The sequence below is a fragment of the Oncorhynchus mykiss genome, chromosome 4, assembly GCF_013265735.2.
Source record: "Oncorhynchus mykiss isolate Arlee chromosome 4, USDA_OmykA_1.1, whole genome shotgun sequence".
Taxonomy (NCBI): Eukaryota; Metazoa; Chordata; class Actinopteri; order Salmoniformes; family Salmonidae; genus Oncorhynchus; species Oncorhynchus mykiss.
The window spans coordinates 13934134-13954784 of record NC_048568.1 but is presented as its reverse complement, the minus strand read 5'-3'; the positions used below and the strand labels follow the sequence as shown (position 1 = coordinate 13954784).

The following is a 20651-nucleotide window of genomic DNA, read 5'->3' as shown; positions in this document are numbered from 1 at the left end:
TACAGACAGAAATACTCCTCAATTTCATCTGTCCAGGTGGTTGGTCTCAGACGATCCCACGGGTGGGCTTGCGCGGTTAACGTGGTCTGCGGTTGTGAGGCTGGTTGGACATACTGACACATTTTTTTAAATGACGGAGGCGGGTTATGGTAGAGAAATAAATATGAAATTATCTGGCAACAGCTCTGGTGGACATTATTGCAGTCAGCATGCCAATTGCATGCTTCCTCAAAACTTGTGCAGTTTTGTCACAACACTATGTCTCGTGACAAAACTGCACATTTTAGTGGACTTTTGTCACCACTACAAGTTGCACCTGTGTAAGGATCATGCTGTTTAATCAGCTTCTTAAAATGCCACACCTGTCAGGCAGATGAATTCTCTTGGCAAAGGAGAAATGCTCACTAACAGGGATGTAAACAAATGCGTACAATTTGAGAGAAGCTGTGTGTGTATGGGGTCTTTCAGGGGTCTTTTATTTCAGCTCATGAAGCATGGGACCAACACTTTACATGTTGCATTTATATTTTTTAGTTCAGTGTAGATTCTCACCACAGATGACTTATTAAAAAAAAATTATACAAAAAAAAGAGTCTTATTCTTATGTATCAACATGACATTCAATTCATCTTTCAATAAACACATTTAAGGAAACAATCTTGTTTTTCTGATAAAGTGTACACTTGCATACAGGTTATGATCTACACGTACAAATCAGACATTTTTAAAAACATATAAAATATTTGATAAAGTGATTGGTAATTATCAACAAGCACTTGGACAATTCCGGTCTCACCAAATAAGTCCAGTGTCAAAACCTTCCAGTCATTGATCCATGAAAGAGGCATGTTAGAATGAGAAAGAAGGTGGCACAATCCAACACCTCCGATACATCATTCAATCAACAAAAGGCCACTGCAGTGTGGAGAGCAAGCAGTCTGCCCGGTTATTCAATTCCAGTTCCTATTGCACAATAACAGCATCCCCACTATGACATACATAGACATTAGGTGAATGTACAATAAGATTTACTCTCTAAATCCTTCCCTCAAAATCCAATTCTGTCCAGTTGAATCATATCTACTCTTTCTGTGAAAATATTCTATCAACATTACTCGGTCATTCCAATCTATTCACGAGTGTTCAGTGACATAGTGCCCTGTCTCACCATGCTTCAGAGTGGATAATGCAAAACCAACAACATACGCCTGATGAATACTTGGCAGCCAAGCAGTGGAAGAATGCGGAGTGAATGCAGAACTATTTTGCCAAATCTAGATAGCTCCATCAGTCTTACCGGAGAGCAGCTGTTGTTATGAAAGCCCAACCGGGCCACGGACAGAGTTTGTGACTTCATCAAAGAGCATCTAGTTTGTTTAGCAGTCTCAGTATCACCCATTTAAAAGTGCAATAAGTTTGGCGAACAAAATCTTAACTAGTGGGAGTGTCACAAACGACAGTTACAATAGAGGATTATCAGTCATAGTCATGTTGGACTTTCTTTAATGACAATACATGAGCAGCCAAATTAAACCTCCACAAACAATATTTTCTGATCAAACATTATATGGTCCCACGTGTTCGTCCGCAAAATATAATCCTAAAAAAAATAGATATTCAACCATAATGTGATCAGGGAGAGGGCAGTTAAACTATGCTAAAATCAATGCTATCTGCATGCTAGATACAAACTGTTGGGAGTATGAAATACCCTTCATATTTGATTATATTACTTGTGGCACAGTGGACATACCCTACTTTCCTCTGCTGACCCATGAGCAGAGCATCATTGATCCCTGTATACAGTACAGTACTAATAATGGTTGGCGTCATCGTAGGAGGTCACATCCAGGTCAAAGAAGTCCTCTAGCTTCCACTGTAGGGTCTCAAAGGTGGGTCTGTCGTTCTCACTCTCCTTCCAGCAGTCAGACATGATCTCATACATCACCTTGGGACAGCGTAATGGGTTCGGCATCCTGTAGCCTGTGGGCAGCTTCTGGACCACCTCGTAGTTGGTCATGGCTGGAACATTAACAGGGGACCATAGTTCTGATCTCACACGGTAACACAATTTAACCTGACGCTGTGCATTTAGTGTGGATAAACTATGAACTCTCCCTTGAAATTGCATGTGGTGTACAAATAGTCAGGTGTTTTTTTTTTAAACTGTTGACTGTAGTGCATGCTACTCATACAATATTTCTGCCCCGCCCTCTGACATTATTATACACTCAAAAATTCCACGGTAGTAAATAACAGGATTAACACTGACTGATTACACCAGCTTTATTTTCTATAGAGTAATACATTAAACATGCATGTAAAAGTCTTACTTGGATAGGGCATCCCACCGAAGGTCATGATCTCATATAGCAGAATGCCGAAGGACCACACGTCAGACTTGATGGTGAACTTGCCGCTGTGGATGGCCTCTGGGGCGGTCCATTTCACAGGGAACTTAGTGCCCTCTTTAGCTTCGTAAACGTTGTCACTCTCCATCTAAAACAACAGGAATAAAAACTGAATCCTCAATACTACATTTTTGACAAACCGTCCCAACTAATAACAAAATATCCCCTTCTCTTGTTTTTCTTACAAAAAGATAGAGATACCCACCATGAAGACTCTGGCGAGGCCAAAGTCAGCCACCTTGCAAATGTTGTTCTCTCCCACCAGAACGTTGCGGGCTGCCAGGTCTCTGTGGATGTAGTTCTGCAGCTCCAGGTAAGCCATCCCAGCAGCCACCTGGGCCGCCATCTCTAGCTGGTCTGAGATTACCAGCTGCGTACCCTTGTCCTCTGTGGAGGAGGCGAGAAGGTAAGTACCATGGTCAGAGAACTGATATTTAATTCTAATGAGTGCTTAAGTCAAATGTTATAGTACAATTTCCAGAATAACAGTGTGCATGCAAAAGTATGACTATGTGATTATTTGTAAAAGTTTCTGAAGTTTAGAGTCCCCCCCAAAACAATTGATAGTAATGGCCGAACGTCTGAATTTGTGCCCGTGTGTAAGGGCATCTAGTAAAATATAGGGGATGTAATGCAGACAGTCTCGGGGCCACCATCATCAATTTCACATGGCAGCTCCAAGAGTTGACTATCCCTCTGACAGGCAATGACACTGCATATTTCACGCTATGGCACAGCATCTCACATTGGGAGAAAAACACAAGGAGTGCTGGCAGTCACCAGTGAGTCCATAACATCAGATCATCTTAAATATACAGTGCATTCGGAAAGTATTCAGACCCCTTTACTTTTTCCACATTCTGTTACATTACAGCCTTATTCTAAAATTGATTAAATAGTTATTTCCCTCTCAATCTACACACAATACCCCATAATGACAAAGTGAACAGGTTTTTCAAAATATATATATATATTTTAACATTTACATAAATATTCAGACCCTTCACTCAGCACTTTGTTGAAGCACCTTAGGCAGCAATTACAGCCTCAATGCTTCTTGGGTATGACGAAACAAGCTTGGCACACCTGTACTTGGGGAGTTTCTCCCATTCTTCTCTGCAGATCCACTCAAGCTCTGTCAGGTTGGATGTGTGCTTAGGGTCTTTGTCCTGTTGGAAGGTGAACCTTCGCCCCAGTCTGAAGTCCTAAGCAGGTTTTCATCAACTCTCTCTGTACGTTGCACCGTTCATATTTCCCTCGATCCTGACTAGTCTCCCAGTTCCTGCCGCTGAAAAACATCCCCACAGCATGATGCTGCCTCCACCATGCTTCACCGTAGTGATGGTGCCAGGTTTCCTCCAGATGTGACACTTGGCATTCAGGCCAAAGAGTTTAATCTTGGTTTAATCAGACCAGAGAATCTTGTTTCTCATGATCTGAGTCTTTAGGTGCCTTTTGGTAAATGCCAAGCAGGCTGTCATGTGCCTTTAACTAAGGAATGGCTTCAGTCTGGCAACTCTTCCATAAAGGCCTGATTGGTAGAGTGGTGCAGAGATGGATGTCCTTCTGGAAGGTTCTCCCATCTCCACAGAGGAACTCTGGAGCTCTGTCAGACTGACCATTGGGTTCTTGGTCACCTCCCTGACCAAGGCCCTTCTCTCCCGATTGCTCTGTTTGGCTGGGCGGCCAGATCTAGGAAGAGTCTTGGTGGTTCCAAACTCCTTCCATGTAAGAATGATGGCCACTGTGTTCTTGGGGACCTTCAATGCTGCAGAAATGTTTTGGTACCCTTCCCCATGCCTTGGCACAATCCTCTCTCGGAGTTCTACGGACAGTTCCTTCAACCTCATGGCTTGGTTTTTGCTCTGACATGCACTGTCAACTGTGGGACCTTATATAGACAGGTATGTGCCTTTCCAAATCATGTCCAATCAATTTAATTTATTACAGGTGGACTGATGATCAATGGTAACAGGGATGCCCCGGAGCTCAATTTCGAGTCTCGTAGCAAAGGGTCTGAATACTTATGTAAATAATATTTTTTTATACATTTGCAAAAAAAAAAAAAAACCCTGTCATTATGGGGTATTTATTGTGTGAAGACTGATGAGGACATTTTAAAAAGAAAATTCAATTTTAGAATATGGCTGTAACATAACAAATTGAGGAAAAAGGGAAGTGGTCTGAATGCACTGGATGTAACTTTCAAACTATAGAAGCATGGCCCGTATGATGCATGTTGCATATTCTTTACAGGCAACTGTATCACACAAAGTGAAGAGGGAGCAAAACTGTAGCTTCTTCTGGTTGTTGCCAAATGTACACTTCATCCAAAACATCCCCTATACACATCACTCAGTTACATAAGTTAAAGAAACGTCTGCACTGTATTTCAACTCTTGCCACAGGCACATTGTTGAGGTGGTGTTCTAATCTAAACGGCCAACAACAACCAGGGTCTGGTCCACTGAGGAAAGTGCAGTGGTCTTGTATGTAGGTAGGTTACAATGCAATACACTAGTGTGTTCTTACTTTGGAGATAATCCAGCAGACTGCCATTCTTCATGAGCTCTGTGATGATGTAGATGGGTTCCTCCATAGTACACACAGCGTAGAGCTGGATCAGTTTGGGGTGCCGCAGTGTCTTCATGATATGGGCCTCCTGTAGGAAGTCCTTCGCGTCCATGGTGCCTAGGATATCAAGAACATGTATACGTTGTATTGCACTCTAACACGAGCTGGAATTCAAACCAACCTGCACTGTGACGAGAAAGTGTAGTCAAAAACAGGATTTTCCTGTGTTTCATGTAATGAACAAAAATATAAACACAACAAATTCAAAGTTTTTACCTTACATGGTTCACCACTTTATTTTAAGAATGTGAAATGTCAGAATAATAGTAGAGAGAATGATTAGTTAAAGCTCTTATTTCTTTCATCACATTCCCAGTGGGTCAGAAGTTTACATACACTCAATTAGTATTTGGTAGCATTGCCTTTAAATTGTTTAACAAGGGTCAAACGTTTCAGGTAGCCTTTCATAAGCTTCCCACAATAAGTTGGGTGAATTTTGGCCCATTCACCTGACAGAGCTGGTGTAACTGAGTCAGGTTTGTAGGCCTCCTTGCTCGGCAAAAACGCTTATTTAGTTCTACCCACAAATTTTCTATGGGATTGAGGTCAGGGCTTGGTGATGGCCACGCCAATAACTTTACTTTGTTGTCCTACAGCCATTTTGCCACAACTTTGGAAGTATGCTTGGGGTCATTGTCCATTTTGAAGACCCATTTGCGACCAAGCTTTAACTTCCTGACTGATGTCTTGAGATGTTGCTTCAATATATCCACATAATTTTCTTTCCTCATGATACCATCTATTTTGTGAAGAGCACCAGTCCCTCCTGCAGCAAGGCACACCCACAACATGATGCTGCCACCCCCGTGCTTCACGATTGGATGGTGTTTTTCGGCTTGCAAGCCTCCCCCTTTTCCCTCCAAACATAAGGATGGTCATTATGGCCAAACAGTTCTATTTTTGTTTCATCAGATCAGAAGACATTTCTCCAAAAAGTACGATCTTTGTCCCCATGTGCAGTTGCAAACTGTAGTCTGTCTTTTTTATGGCGGTTTTGGAGCAGTGGATTCTTTCTTGCTGAGCAGCGTTTCAGGTTATGTCGATATAGGACTTGTTTTACTGTGGATATAGATACTTTGTACCTGTTTCCTCCAGCATCTTCACAAGGTCCTTTGCTGTTGTTCTGGGATTGATTTGCACTTTTCGCACCAAAGTACGTTAATCTCCAGGAGACAGAATGTGTCTCCTTCCTGAGCAGTATGACGGCTGCGTGGTCCCATAGTGTTTATACTTGCGTACTATTGTTTGTACAGATGAATGTGGTACCTTCAGGCGTTTGGAAATTGCTCTCAAGGATGAACCAGACATGTGGATGTCTACAATTTTTTTTCAGAAGTCTTGGCTGATTTCTTTTGATTTTCCCATGATGTCAAGCAAAGAGGCACTGAGTTTGAAGGTAGGCCTTGAAATACATCGAAGTGGTTTACCTCCATTTGACTCAAATTATAACAATTAGCCTATCAGAAGCTTCTAAAGCCATGACATCATTTTCTGGAATTTTCCAAGCTGTTTAAAAGGCACAGTCAACTTAGCGTATGTAAACTTCTGACCCACTGGAATTGTGATACAGTGAATTATAAGTGAAATAATCTGCCTGTAAACAATTCTTGGAAAAATGACTTGTGTCATGCACAAAGTAGATGTCCGAACCGCCTTGCCAAAACTATAGTTTGTTCACAAGAAATTTGTGGAGTGGTTGAAAAACAAGTTTTAATGACTCCAACCTAAGTGTATGTAAACTTCAACTGTATGTATGTATGTATGTATGTATGTAAATAAAATAAAAAATAAGGTAGGGTGTGGATAGGAAAATCAGTCAGTATCTGGTGTGACCACCATTTGCCTCATGTAGTACATCTTGTTCACAGAGAGTTGATCATGCTGATTGTGGAATGTTGTCCCACTCTGCAATGGCTGTGCGAAGTTGCTGGATATCAACGGGAACTGGAACATGCTATCGTACACGTCGATCCAGAGCATCCCAAACATGCTCAACGGGTGACATGTCTGGTGAGTATGCAGGCCATGGCCAGCTTCCAGGAATTGTGTACAGATCCTTGAGACATGGGGCCGTGAAATATCATGTTGAAACATGAGGTGATGGCGGCGGATGAATGGCACGACAATGGGCCTCAGAATCTTGTCACAGTATCTCTGCAATCAAATTTCCAGCGATAAAATGAATGCCCATTTCACTCTTTTCACAACGTTAACATCAGCAAACCGCTCCTCCACACAACTCCATACACGTGGTCTGCGGTTGTGAGGCCGGTTGGACGTATTGACATATTCTCTAAAACGACATTGGTCGAGAAATTAACATTTCATTTTCTGGCAACAGTTTAGGTGGACATTCCTGCAGTCAGCATGCCAATTGCACACTCCCGCAAAACTAGAGACATCTGTGGCATTGTGTTGTGTTACAAAACTGCACATTTTAGAGTGGTCTTTTATTGTCCCCAGCACAATGTGCACCTGTGTAATGATAATCCTGTTTAATCAGCTTCTTGATATGCCACACTTGTCAGGTGGATGGATTATCTCGGCAAAGGAGAAATGCTCACGAACAGGGATGTAAACTAATTTGTGAAAAAGATTGAGAAATAAGCTTTTTGTGCGTATGGCACATATCTGGGCTTTTTAATTTCAGCTCATGAAACATGGGTCCAACACATTACATGTTGCATATATTGTTTTGTTCAGTGTATATACAGTACTTAATGATTTGATATTGAGATAAAAACAACTGCATTTGAACTTTAAGGCGATGCAAAATTAAGGATTTGAAATAACTTGATTTTATGGGTTTGAGTCCTGTGTTTGTGTTGTACAGGCTATTTACCAGGTTTGAGGGTCTTCACTGCTACTGCAGTGGTGTCGTTCCAGAGGCCTTCATGAACCTCTCCAAATTGCCCAGCGCCCAGTTTATTCAGCAGTTTGACAGACGTCCGGTCTATCTCCCAGTGGTCGGCAGTGTTGTAGGACAGACCATGGGTCTGAGGCACCTCCATCTGACACGAGAGAGATACAACAAATCAGCAGAGACAGAGGAACTGTCCCAAAGTAGAACCTGACACCCTGTTCTCTTTACTGTTCAGGAAAACCACATTATGACTTTTGTTCTATTTTCCTTGAACGGTTAATGGTGCTATACACGGTTGACACGGAACAGCATCAGGCTATTGTATTAGGCCCAATATTTGAAGAGGGTTTCTGTAATCTGGATATCTTTAGCAAATTTGCCAGGCACATTAATTCCATAAAGTGTGTGTACATCAATTCAGATCAAGAGGGCCACTAAACAAATCTGTTTTATCGCAATCACATGATACTAGAGGTCGACCGATTATGATTTTTCGACGCCGATACCGATTATTGGAGGACCAAAAAAGCCGATACCGATTTAAGCGGCCGATTTTTATTTTTTGTTTATTTTTATTTATTTGTAACTATTGGATGTTCTTATAGGCACTTTAGTATTTCCAGTGTAACAGTATAGCTTGAAGTCATAAACAGCTGCTGGCAAACGCACTAAAGTGCTGTTTGAATGAATGCTTACGAGCTTGCTGCTGCCTACCATCGCTCAGTCAGACTGCTCTATCAAATCATAGACTTAGTTATAACATAACACACAGAAATATGAGCCTTATGTCATTAATATGGTCGAATCCGGAAACTATCATCTCGAAAATAAGAAGTTTATTCTTTCAGTGAAATACGGAACCTTTCCGTACTTTATATAACGGGTGGCATCCATAAGTCTAAATATTCCTGTTACATTGCACAACCTTCAATGTTATGTCATAATTACGTAAAATTCTGGCAAATTAGGCGGCCCAAACTGTTGCATATACACTGACTCTGATTGCAATGAACGTAAGAGAATATGCAACGCAGGACATGCTAGATAAACTAGTAATATAGTAATAGTAATACTAGTAATATCATCAACCATGTGTAGTTAACTAGTGATTATGATTGATTGATGTTTTTTTTTATAAGATTAGTTTAATGCTAGCTAGCAACTTACCTTGGCTTACTGCATTCGCCTAACAGGCAGTCTCCTCGTGGAGTGCAATGAGAAGCAGGTGGTTAGAGCGTTGGACTAGTTAATTGTAAGGTTGCAAGATTGATTCCCCCGAGCTGACAAGGTAAAAATCTGTCCTTCTGCCCCTGAACGAGGCAGTTAACCCACCGTTCCTAGGCCGTCATTGAAAACAAGAATGTGTTCTTAACTGACTTGCCTAGTTAAATAAATATTAAATAAATAAATAAAAATTGGCCAAATCGGTGTCCAAAAATACCGATTTCCGATTGTTATGAAAACGTGTAATCGGCCCTAATTAAATCGGCCCTAATTAAATCGGCCATTCCGATTGAATCGGTCGACCTCCACATGGTACAGTAGTTAACAAAGAAAGTCAACGGAACACCATACCTTTTTACATGGTTCAAGCAGCCGTACACAGAGACCATCCTCCTGTTTTGAGTAGTGTTCCACCAACTCCCTCAGAGTTAGGAAGTTCTTGGACGTGGACACGTAGTAGCCTCCAGAGTCCATCTTCCTTACTTTGTAGTGCTTCACTTTGCACTGGTCCAGTACTGAAAGATGCATACAAAAGCATAAGGGCAGAACACTACAAAGTGTGAATGAAGACAGTAGAATCAACCATGGCCATGAAAATGTGTGCCGAAAAGTAAATAAATGGGGAAATGTTAGAATCTGTTTATATGGCCATTATGGAATAATGGGCTGCCTACATGATAAACATATTTTTTTGGTGATTTGGCTCATTGTACTGAAGACGCTCAGAAATTACAAGTCCACAGTAACAGAAAGATGCCGAGACTGAATTCCAAACCCCAAAAATATTGATTGCAAAGTTAAACAAACCATACAACTATGTACAAGGACTACTTTCAAAGATTTCCACTGAAAACTTAAAAACATATTTACTTGAAGATCAGAGGAAATGTAATGTTTGGTTAACAGAATAACAGGAAAATCTCCCTGAGTTTATTTTCGGGGACCACGTTTTCCAAAAACTCTTAAATATCTGCTCTGAATTAAGATCCAAAGATGTCGGCAGAAAAAAATGGGGTGTCAGTTATGACAGAGTTTGAAAAAAATAAAACTACAAAAACTCAAATGCTGTTGTATTTTGGGTTATTGAACTAGAGTAATTGAAGTGAATTAGCACCCGCTAACAGAATGACGTCATGGGTCCCTGATCTGTACTATACAGAAATGCATCATTACGAATGTCATTCTCCTCATGGTGATGTAACCCCTAGTACACAAAGGTAGAAAAATGTAATATCCTCTTTTGAATGTTTAGGTATTATTCTACACACGGGCTATTTTTCTAATGAGCTCAAACAAGACCAAATTTGGTTGGTCCGGACCAAATCGGTACCAATCATAGATGTGTATGTTTCGCAAGTTTGGACAGCACAGTAGAATGGAGTACAGTAGAGTTCAGTAAAGTACAGTTCAGTAAATTATACTGTGCTCTACTCTTGTACTAAACTCTACTGACCTACTGTATACACTACTTATCTGTACTGTGCTGCCCAAACTTATAAAACAGACACTTATGATTGGTTCAAATTTGGACTGACCAAATTTCAACTACTTTTTAACATCCATGGATGTCCGGTGTCGGTGTTCAGTGGGTGAGAAGGCTGGTTACAGTAAATGGGAAGATATTAATCCAGTTTAAAAATAATAAATATACAACAACAAAAAATTAAAACAAAACAACTGATTGTATCTTATGAAAGAGAAAATAAAAATATTTTTAAAGCTGATCTTGTTTAATTTATTTAGGGGGGGGGAATGGGAAGAGAGGGGGCTCATGGGTAAGTGTCAGTAAGAACAGGCAGAGTTGACTAACTTGAGAGACAGTCACCACCGATAAATCCATGATAATCGAAAACTTCAACAAGCATTTCTCAACGGCTGGCCATGCCTTCCTCCTGGCTATTCCAACCTCGGCCAACAGCTCCAAGCCTCCCCAGCTTCTCCTTTACCCAAATCCAGATAGCAGATGTTCTGAAAGAGCTGCAAAACCTGGACCCTTACAAATCAGCTGGGCTTGACAATCTGGACCCTCTATTTCTGAAACTATCCGCCGCCATTGTCGCAACCCCTATTACCAGCCTGTTCAACCTCTCTTTCGTATCGTCTGAGATCCCCAAGGATTGGAAAGCTGCCCCTCTTCAAAGCGGGAGACACCCTGGACCCAAACTGTTACAGACCTATATCCATCCTGCCCTGCCTATCTAAGGTCTTCGAAAGCCAAGTTAACAAACAGATCACTGACCATCTCGAATCCCACCATACCTTCTCCGCTGTGCAATCCGGTTTCCGATCCGGTCACGGGTGCACCTCAGCCACGCTCAAGGTACTAAACGATATCATAACCGCCATCGATAAAAGACAGTACTGTGCAGCCGTCTTCATCGACCTGGCCAAGGCTTTCGACTCTGTCAATCACCATATTCTTATCGGCAGACACAGTAGCCTCGGTTTTTCTAATGACTGCCTTGCATGGTTCACCAACTACTTTGCAGACAGAGTTCAGTGTGTCAAATCGGAGGGCATGTTGTCGGGTCCTCTGGCAGTCTCTATGGGGGTACCACAGGGTTCAATTCTCGGACCGACTCTTTTCTCTGTATATTTCAATGATGTCGCTCTTGCTTCGGGTGATTCCCTGATCCACCTCTATGCAGACGACACCATTCTGTATACTTCTGGCCCTTCCTTGGACACTGTGCTATCTAACCTCCAAACAAGCAATGCCATACAACACTCCTTCCGTGGCCTCCAACTGCTCTTAAACGCTAGTAAAACCAAATGCATGCTTTTTAACTGTTCGCTGCCTGCACCCGCACGCCCGACTAGCATCACCACCCTGGATGGTTCCGACCTAGAATATGTGGACATCTATAAGTACCTAGGTGTCTGGCTAGACTGTAAACTCTCCTTCCAGACTCATATCAAACATCTCCAATCCAAAATCAAATCTAGAGTCGGCTTTCTATTTCGCAACAAAGCCTCCTTCACTCACGCTGCCAAACTTACCCTAGTAAAACTGACTATCTTACCGATCCTCGACTTCGGTGATGTCATCTACAAAATAGCTTCCAATACTCTACTCAGCAAACTAGATGCAGTTTATCACAGTGCCATCTGTTTTGTTACTAAAGCACCTTATACCACCCACCACTGCGACCTGTATGCTCTAGTCGGCTGGCCCTCGCTACATATTCGTCACCAGACCCACTGGCTCCAGGTCATCTACAAGTCCATGCTAGGTAAAGCTCCGCCTTATCTCAGTTCACTGGTCACGGTGGCAACACCCACCCGTAGAACACACTCTCCAGCAGGTGTATCTCACTGATCATCCCTAAAGCCAACACCTCATTTGGCCGCCTTTCCTTCCAGTTCTCTACTGCCTGTGACTGGAACGAATCGCAAAAATCGCTGAAGTTGGAGACTTTTATTTCCCTCAACAACTTTAAACATCTGCTATCTGAGCAGCTAACCGATCGCTGCAGCTGTACATAGTCCATCTGTAAATAGCCCACCCAATTTACCTACCTCATCCTCATACTGTGTTTATTTATTTGCTTTTCTGCTCTTTTGCACACCAGTATCTCTACTTGCACATAATCATCTGATAATTTATCACTCCAGTGTTAATCTGCTAAATTGTAATTATTCACTCCTATGGCCTATTTATTGCCTACCTCCTCATGCCTTTTGCACACAATGTATATAGACTCTTTTTTTTCTACTGTGTTATTGACTTGTTTATTGTTTACTCCATGTGTAACTCTGTGTTGTTGTCTGTTCACACTGCTATGCTTTATCTTGACCAGGTCGCAGTTGTAAATGAAAACTTGTTCTCAACTAGCCTACCTGGTTAAATAAAGGTGAAATAAGAATAAAAAAAGAGTGCGAGAGCGAGAGCGACAGGGAGAGAGAAAGAGCGACATGGAGAAAAAGAGAGAAGAGCGACAAAGACAGAAGGAGGGGTTGCCCAGACTGTTTTCACACTTTTGCTTTGACCACCACACCACAGAAAGAGAAAAAAAACAGTGAAAACAGGAGGACAGTAGCAGGCGACCCAACTTTGGTTTGACAACTATGAATTCCCGTTGTAGCCAATTCAGTGGCAGGCATTCTATTACCGATTTGGTAAAATAATGATATGTTTTAAGCACTTGAATCAAACCACATTGTTATTAGTAAAAACATGAACTAATGGGTAGGTCTACCCCTTGTTACTTATGTAAACTTTCATTATCCTCCCTCCTCATGAGGGAGAGGAATTAGAAAATATCTTAAAGATATGTGGGCTTTTGGTAACAGAATTACAAGACAATGACAAGACTCAGTATTTATTTATTTTACTTACAGAAGGCAAATAATTTCTACAAAACCAGAGCTCCCGAGTGACGCAGCGGTCTAAGGCACTGCATGAGGTGTCACTACAGTCCCTGGTTTGAATCCAGGCTATATCACATTCGGGCCGTGATTGGGAGTCCCATAGGGCCGCGCACAATTGGCCCAGCGCTGTCCGGGTTTGGCTGGGGTAGGCCGTCATTGTAAATAAGCATTTGGTTCTTAACTGACTTGCCCAGTTAAATAAAAGGTTAAATTAATAATATAAATATTTATATTAGTTGGCAGGGGCCTTTACTTCAATGTGTTTTTATGCATTTCTAATACCTTTTAAGAATTTTTCTGCTAGATGTTTAAGACCCCTTTTCCATTTGTTTGACCAGAAATCAAAATATTTTCTTATTCCTAATTTTTAGTATAGAAAAAGTTTGAAGAATGTATATATGCATTAATAACATAAAACAATAAACTCTTAGCCTTCCTTTGACACCAAATTTCATGTGCTCCAACTACTTTTATATTAGTTAGTGCTCATGGGGCTTTTTACATTCAAACGCAAATGACTATTATTATGACTATTATTTTATTATATGACTATTATATTATATGACTATTATATTATATGACTATTATTATATGACTATTATTAACATGAACAATGCATCGGTAGATAGCAACACCACTGAACTTCCCTGTAATCAGGTTACTATGAGACTATTGCATTTGTCGTGACTAAGTTTACACACCACTGTAAATGTATACACAAGGGACTTTTTCCTTCCGACAGAAAAGGCCAGCCAGACTCATGTGGCCCTCAACTGATGTTATCACAGTCTCTTTTTGAGAAGTAGAGGTCTCCCTATTTGTTTAACTGTATGACCTTGAACCATCAAACACTTCAGTGCACTATGGGAGGCTGTGATTTACCCAGAGTGAGGCGGGGATTGTTCAGGAACGAAGAGTTATTTGTGCATCGAGTTCCCTCCTCGTACCGGGATCACATGGAAATAGACTGATCGAAAAAATAAAACCACAAAATACAATCCTGAACAATAGAACGAAGACACAAAATGTGTCAAACATCACAGTCATTCAAAACCTGTTCCAAGAGCATATTGTGAGAGCACATATTTGGTGGGGGGACAGATCTGAGCTTTAGTCTCTTGCAGACGCGACAAGTACAAGACGACAACGCTGAAACTTACCTGAGAGTGAGAGCTCTCCTTTCTGACTCTCACAGTGTCTGATGAGAAAGGCTCCATGCTGGTTCCCCTCAGACAGAAGCAGCTTCTCAGCATCCACTCTCTTGGTGTCTGCAAAGTACCATCTGTATAGCAGAACAGGAGGAAACAACGGTCAACCCCAGCATCATAGGTATTCACTGGCACTGCACAGTGATATTTACTTGGTGGGTAGGTACATTAAGGCGTTCACCCAGCTTAGGGTTTTTAACAATACATCAAACAGATCTATATGATTGATACTATAGGCATCCACTGATCAAGTTCATTAGTGTATGTACACTATGAGACCGTGATACTTCAGTCAAACAAGTCCTGATTACCAAGACAAAACCCTCAAGGTTTCACAGGATGTATCACAACCGGCCGTCTTTGGGAGTCCCAATCGGGCGGCGCACAATTGGCCCAGCGTCATCCGGGTTTGGCCGGTGTAGGCAGTCATCGTAAATAAGAATGTGTTCTTAACTGACTTGCCAAGTTAAATAAAGGCTCAATTTAAAACAAATATACATTCCCACAGACAGTGTGTTGAGAAAGGCAAAAACTAGACTGCAGCTTAACTAAAACCAGTTTCATGGGGGTGATCACCAGGACAATACTTGAGCCACACCCAAGATAAAATTACTGACTTTGTTCAGAAGATGGACCCCTCATTAGTTAAATATTTGTTATATATATATATATTTTTTTTTTTTAACATATGAAACCCTTTACTTTGAATTGTACGTCTCACTGGCATTGATAAATTGAATAAAAGGTGTGGTTAGTTGTTTTTAATAGGGTATGATAAGATTCATTATTTCCATAATTCTTGAACAGCCCATTTCTGAATTGGTACCTGTTCCATTATTTCAAAGCATGACCCAAACATTACTTTTGACCAAGATACCCAAGCCTGTTCGGTTTGGTCAAAGTTCAGTTTTACTCTACCCAATGTCAGGCCAAGTGCAATTTCCTTGCTTAACCGGTTTCTTTCTATATTTAAACAGTGCACTTGTATGTGTGTTGACCCTACAAACGGTTGTCAAAATGTAAACACAGCTACATGTACATTGAATCTCTTTACAGTTGAATCACTTTTACATTTGTATTTTCATCTGATCTGGATAATTATTAACTCATTCATTGTACTTCCTTGTCAGTGACAATCATTAACTTGTTTGACCAATCACTTAGGTCAAGATACATAGAACGGCGCCAATAGTGTGGCATTTGCCTATTGACTTAATCTGTTCGCAATATGGAAAGTTGGCATGCATTAAACCAAACACTAGCGCTTTGTAATTTTCAAAACAATGGCATTACTGTAGCCTATGTCAACTGTTGGTTAGTTGTGTGTCGTGTGTTTCTTTGAGAGCAGTCACTCAAATCTGAGGCCTCATCAAGGACTAGGTTATGAGGAAGTGCTGGGAATCCATAAAGCACTTACAGTATTGTGACTCATCATATTTTAATTGGGATAATAAACATTCAACACCAGATTGCACCAAGGCTACATAGAACATGCTCATTCTCATAAACTGTGAATGTATACAAATATTTGCCAGATCCTCCTTGGAATGGTCCAGTGGTGTAGGGATACCAACAGGTCAGCTATGATGGTTAATCAAATGAGCACAACAGAAGAGAGTGTCAGAAAGCTAGTGTCCCCTCCTAAAACGATGATTAAGTGATCAGTGGAATCAGGGGTAAAGCAGCTCTGGAACATGCCTCAAGTGTGTGAGTCTTTTCTGCTTTACTCTGGCCTCAAATTGCCCAAGAATAAGTAAAGGTTATAAGGGATGTAGAATGAATTTTAATAGGCTACTCTATTTTCTGTAGCCCATTTTGTTCTTCGCCCTCTTTGAATGAAGCCACCATTCTTCAAACCTGACCTGGTGCTGTTCTAGTCTAGTCTATACAGTAGCATATATCAACTATTTCAATAGAATCATTTTTAAATGGATATTGGTAGGCTACTTACGGCTCCGCATCCAGGCTCTCCACAGGCGCCACATAATTGGCTGGAATGTAACCCTTCTTGGCAGCTGAAATTCCAGTGAGTGCTTTTGCATACCACCAATCACCAGCACCTTTGTCTAGAGCGTCTAACTTATCCCCAGCATTGAAACTCAAGTCCTCCACGGTTCGTGCAGCATAATCATAGAGGGCGATATAAACGTAGCCAGGTCTCCCAAGGGGTATTGGTGGCAAAGCCCTGTCGGTGGGATGCTCCGCATGAATGTTTTTGATCACCACGATTTCGCTGTTCTCCTTCCCCCGCTCTGATTCTGAAGGCGGTTTATTAAAACATGGGAAAACAGTTTGACAACACCACAAGCACCTACCTAGAATGTCCATTGTGAATACTCACTGGTTTATCATACTAAACCATGTTGTGATCAAATCAAATGTTAGCCGTCCCTTTTGGCGTTTATATTCCACTTCGGTTAGAACGAATTTCACATCATGGATTGGATCCTAAAAAGTTTCACTCATTCCAGAAACGTCTTGTCAACCATGGTCTTTGGACTGGAATAGCACAAAAACACCATGACCAACAGTAAAATAAAGCGATTTATTGCACGAGGCCAACAGTCACTATGTTTCCTGGTTAGCCTACTTTAATTTCTCAATCTTCTGCTGAGGAGACCTGTGTGCACTTTGAGCGCAACCCGCAAGGGGTGTTTACTTCCATTGCACCGCCTGCAGTGCAATAATAGCGTACCTGTATCCAGTGGCGGTTCTAGACCATTTCACCTGGGGGGGGGGCCAGTTGTACTGTAAGAGGGGCCAGTTACATTAGACGTTATTGTTGTCATATCGTTTTCTTCACTGCATTGCAGGCATTAGCAGGAAAAAGATCATGTTGGTAATCATTCAAAAATGTATTTGCATTTTCTGTCTAATAATGAAGGTAAAAAAAGAATGATAGCAAAAATTAGTTATGTAAAAATTATTGCATACTCCACATGTAGGGGGGCCTCAAGGGGGTCCAAAATTGTTGTCACACTGCCCCCCCCCCCATGTATCAGGTTTATCTCTGAATGTTAGGAAAGTGAATTATTTGCATTGAAAAGATGACTTAAATCCCTGTAAAATATGTGATCACATATCTTGGTATTACAGTTAGCAAAGATCAGAAAGAAAGGGCCAACTTAAATTTCTCTCCTATTGTAGAGGACATTGGAAAGAGATTTAACTCCTGGTTATTAAGAGATCTTTCTTTATCTGGATGTGTACTTTTGTCCAAATCTGAAGGTCTGTCCAGACTAGTGTTCTTCCGATGAAGGAGAGGAGGACCAAAATGCAGCGTGGTTATTTCGATTCATGTTTAATAAAAAGATAAACACAAACAATAAACATACCATGAAACCCTAAACAGCCTTATCTGGCGCAAACAAACACTGAGACAGGAACAATCACCCATAAAACACTCAAAGAATATGGCTGCCTAAATATGGTTCCCAATCAGAGACAACGATAAACACCTGCCTCTGATTGAGAACCACTCCAGACAGCCATAGACTATTCTAGATAACCCCACTATACCACAATCCCAATACCTACAAAAACCCCAAGACAAAACACACCACATAATAAACCCATGTCACACCCTGGCCTGACCAAAATAATAAAGAAAACACAAAATACTAAGACCAGGGCGTGACAACTAGTTTACACCTCCCTTGCCTGGAATATTCCTCTGTCAGTAACTAAAATGGTTGATACTAAATTATTTAACTTTATGTGGACGAATAAACCTCATTAATTAAGAAAAGCGGTAATATGTAGCACCCAAAGTGAGGGAGGGTTGAATGCTCTGGATTTTAAAACCTCTAATATAATATTTACGATTAAAAGGATACAAAACTAAGTGTGCAAACTTTCATAAACAAGTACTTCTAACTTGGAACCTCATGTACAAACACAATTTTCCCCGACATAGGTATACAATCTGGAATAATAAAGACATAAAATACAAAAACAAGTCTTTGTTTTTCCAGAACTGGTTTGACAACATTATTTGGGTGAAGCAATTATGGAGTAGTGGAGTATAAGTAAAAGTTTGACTTATTTTGACAATGAATTATATTTTAAACCAAATACTTTTAGACTTTTACTCAAGTGACTTTCACTTTTACTTGCGTCACTTTCTATTAAGGGATCTTTATTTTTACTCAAGTATGACAATTTGTTACTTTTTCCACCTCTGGTAAAGCCATGAAGAAATGCAACTCTTGTGAATTTTATTGGGCTGTCGTTAAGCATCCTGTCAAACTGTTAAGAAACACAGTGAGCACAGAACAGACATGATAAGGGGGGGGGGGGGGGGGGGGGGGGGGGGGGGGGGGGGGGGCAGAGCGAGCATCAAACAGGAAGCTCATCGCGCAAAGCACACGGTAAGATTATTGACATTCAGTGGCTATCTTTCTGTTTGGATGTTGAAGTGGAACTGGCAGCATTTTAGCAACATGACATCTTATTGAAATATGACACTTTGTGTTTGTTAAATTTTCTGACAAGCGAGAACGCTTAGATATGGTCATTTTCATGAATTCATAGAATGTTTGGGAATTATGTATATTAAGGCATTTGTGCAAATTCTATAGCAATATGGGAAAACGGGAAAACGGCTGTGCGTTCTGGACAATGAATAGTCACTGCAGTAAATAAAACCTAATAAAATCATCTGTCGTGTTCAGGACCGGTGTTTCAATGCAGACTGGTGCACCACAGCCAATCAGAGCTACAGTAGGCCTATAAGAAAATAAACTATTTGCCATATGGGACCACAAGCTCTGCACACTTCTGCAAAGTGATTCCATTTACCACATATAGTATACTGTTTGCCTTTGGCTGGGCAATTTCCTTGTTCGCCATGCACTTTGTATCCACAATATCCACATGTTTTGGGGCGTTTTGAGTCTGTGTCGCTCTGTTTTGGAGTTGTCTCTCTCGGTTCTAAAACGCGCTCTCTGTGCACCGGAGGTGTGCTTTGACGTCTACCTGCACTGCTTGTTCACGTGATGCGCTCGTGCTGCCGCGCAAAAAATTCATCTGAGCCAGTGCTAGCTGGTGAGATCTGGCAATGTCGATAGCTTTGTCAAGCGTTAGCTCAGACCCAACATTCAAAAGTTTCTCTCACTCACAGTGAGTGTATTCCAAATACAATATGGTCCCTGACCATCTCATCCTTGTTTGCATAATCACAGTCTTTCACAAGCAGACGCAGCTCAGTCACAAACTGTTCAAAAGACTTGCTAGCTCCCTGTACTTTGTTAGGGAATTTGTACCTAGCGAAAATCGTATTGGTCTTCGGCACAACATATGCTTCAAAACGATAATAGTATGTTTTCAGTACCTTTGATTCAGTCTCGGTAAGTGTCCATGTGTTGCAAATATCTCTCCCTTTTTCACCGATCCAGTTGAGCAGGTAGCTGCATTCCCCTTGCTCTCCATGCCTGTCTGAAGAAAGAGTTGGAGAGCATGGAGCAATCTGACATAGTCACCAAGGTTACAGAATCCACTGACTGGGTAAACGAGTTAGTGGTGTTTTGAGAAACCACGCACAGGCAAGCTCCGAGTACGTCTCGACCCAAGAGACTTGAACAAGGCTATCAAACGCCCCCATTACCCTTTACCGACGCTAGATGGCATCACAGCTAGCGGGAGCACACTACTTCAGTGTCATGGAAGCTAGATCAGGCTACTGGGCTATAAAGCTCACAGAAGAGTCATCTAAGCTCACAACATTCAACACACCGTTTGGACGCTACAGGTTCCGTCGCTTGCCTTTTGGGATTATCTCAGCCCAAGACGAGTTTCAGCGAAAGATCGACGAAGTGTACAAAGGCCTCGATGGAGCTGTGGAAATTGTGGACGATATCCTTGTCTATGGTCGAACCAAAGAGGAGCACGACCAAAACCTCTGCGCGATGCTGCAAAGGTCCCGAGAGAGAGGAGTCTGGC

General features: G+C 41.3%; 1 protein-coding gene across 2 annotated transcripts; it reads right to left on the bottom strand.

Annotated features, from left to right (window-relative positions):
• Positions 1 to 447: 447 nt before the first annotated feature.
• LOC110522133 (tyrosine-protein kinase SRK2) lies at positions 448 to 20193 on the bottom strand. Of its 2 annotated transcripts, none has more exons than XM_021600266.2 (8): positions 20044 to 20193; positions 14664 to 14785; positions 9484 to 9647; positions 7888 to 8056; positions 4944 to 5102; positions 2617 to 2798; positions 2334 to 2499; positions 448 to 2022 (listed from the first exon to the last, which is right to left on the bottom strand). In XM_021600266.2, the coding sequence occupies exons 1-8, from the start codon at positions 20139 to 20141 to the stop codon at positions 1814 to 1816; spliced, it is 1269 nt and encodes a 422-aa protein (XP_021455941.2). In that variant the 5' UTR covers positions 20142 to 20193; the 3' UTR covers positions 448 to 1813. The 2 variants fall into 2 exon arrangements, with proteins under 2 accessions (XP_021455941.2, XP_021455940.2); XM_021600265.2 differs by lacking the exon at positions 20044 to 20193 and adding an exon at positions 16663 to 17362.
• Positions 20194 to 20651: the final 458 nt, after the last annotated feature.

Bases quoted from the DNA above. Each gene is read 5' to 3' on its own strand.
- LOC110522133 (XM_021600265.2), bottom strand. From the start codon at position 17,039: ATGGACATTCTAGGTAGGTGCTTGTGGTGTTGTCAAACTGTTTTCCCA. The intron at 14,786-16,662 runs GTAAGTAGCCTA...TCTGCTATACAG, and splicing joins GAGAGCCTGGATGCGGAGCC to ATGGTACTTTGCAGACACCA. The intron at 2,500-2,616 runs GTGGGTATCTCT...CTGTTGTTTTAG, and splicing joins GCCTCGCCAGAGTCTTCATG to ATGGAGAGTGACAACGTTTA.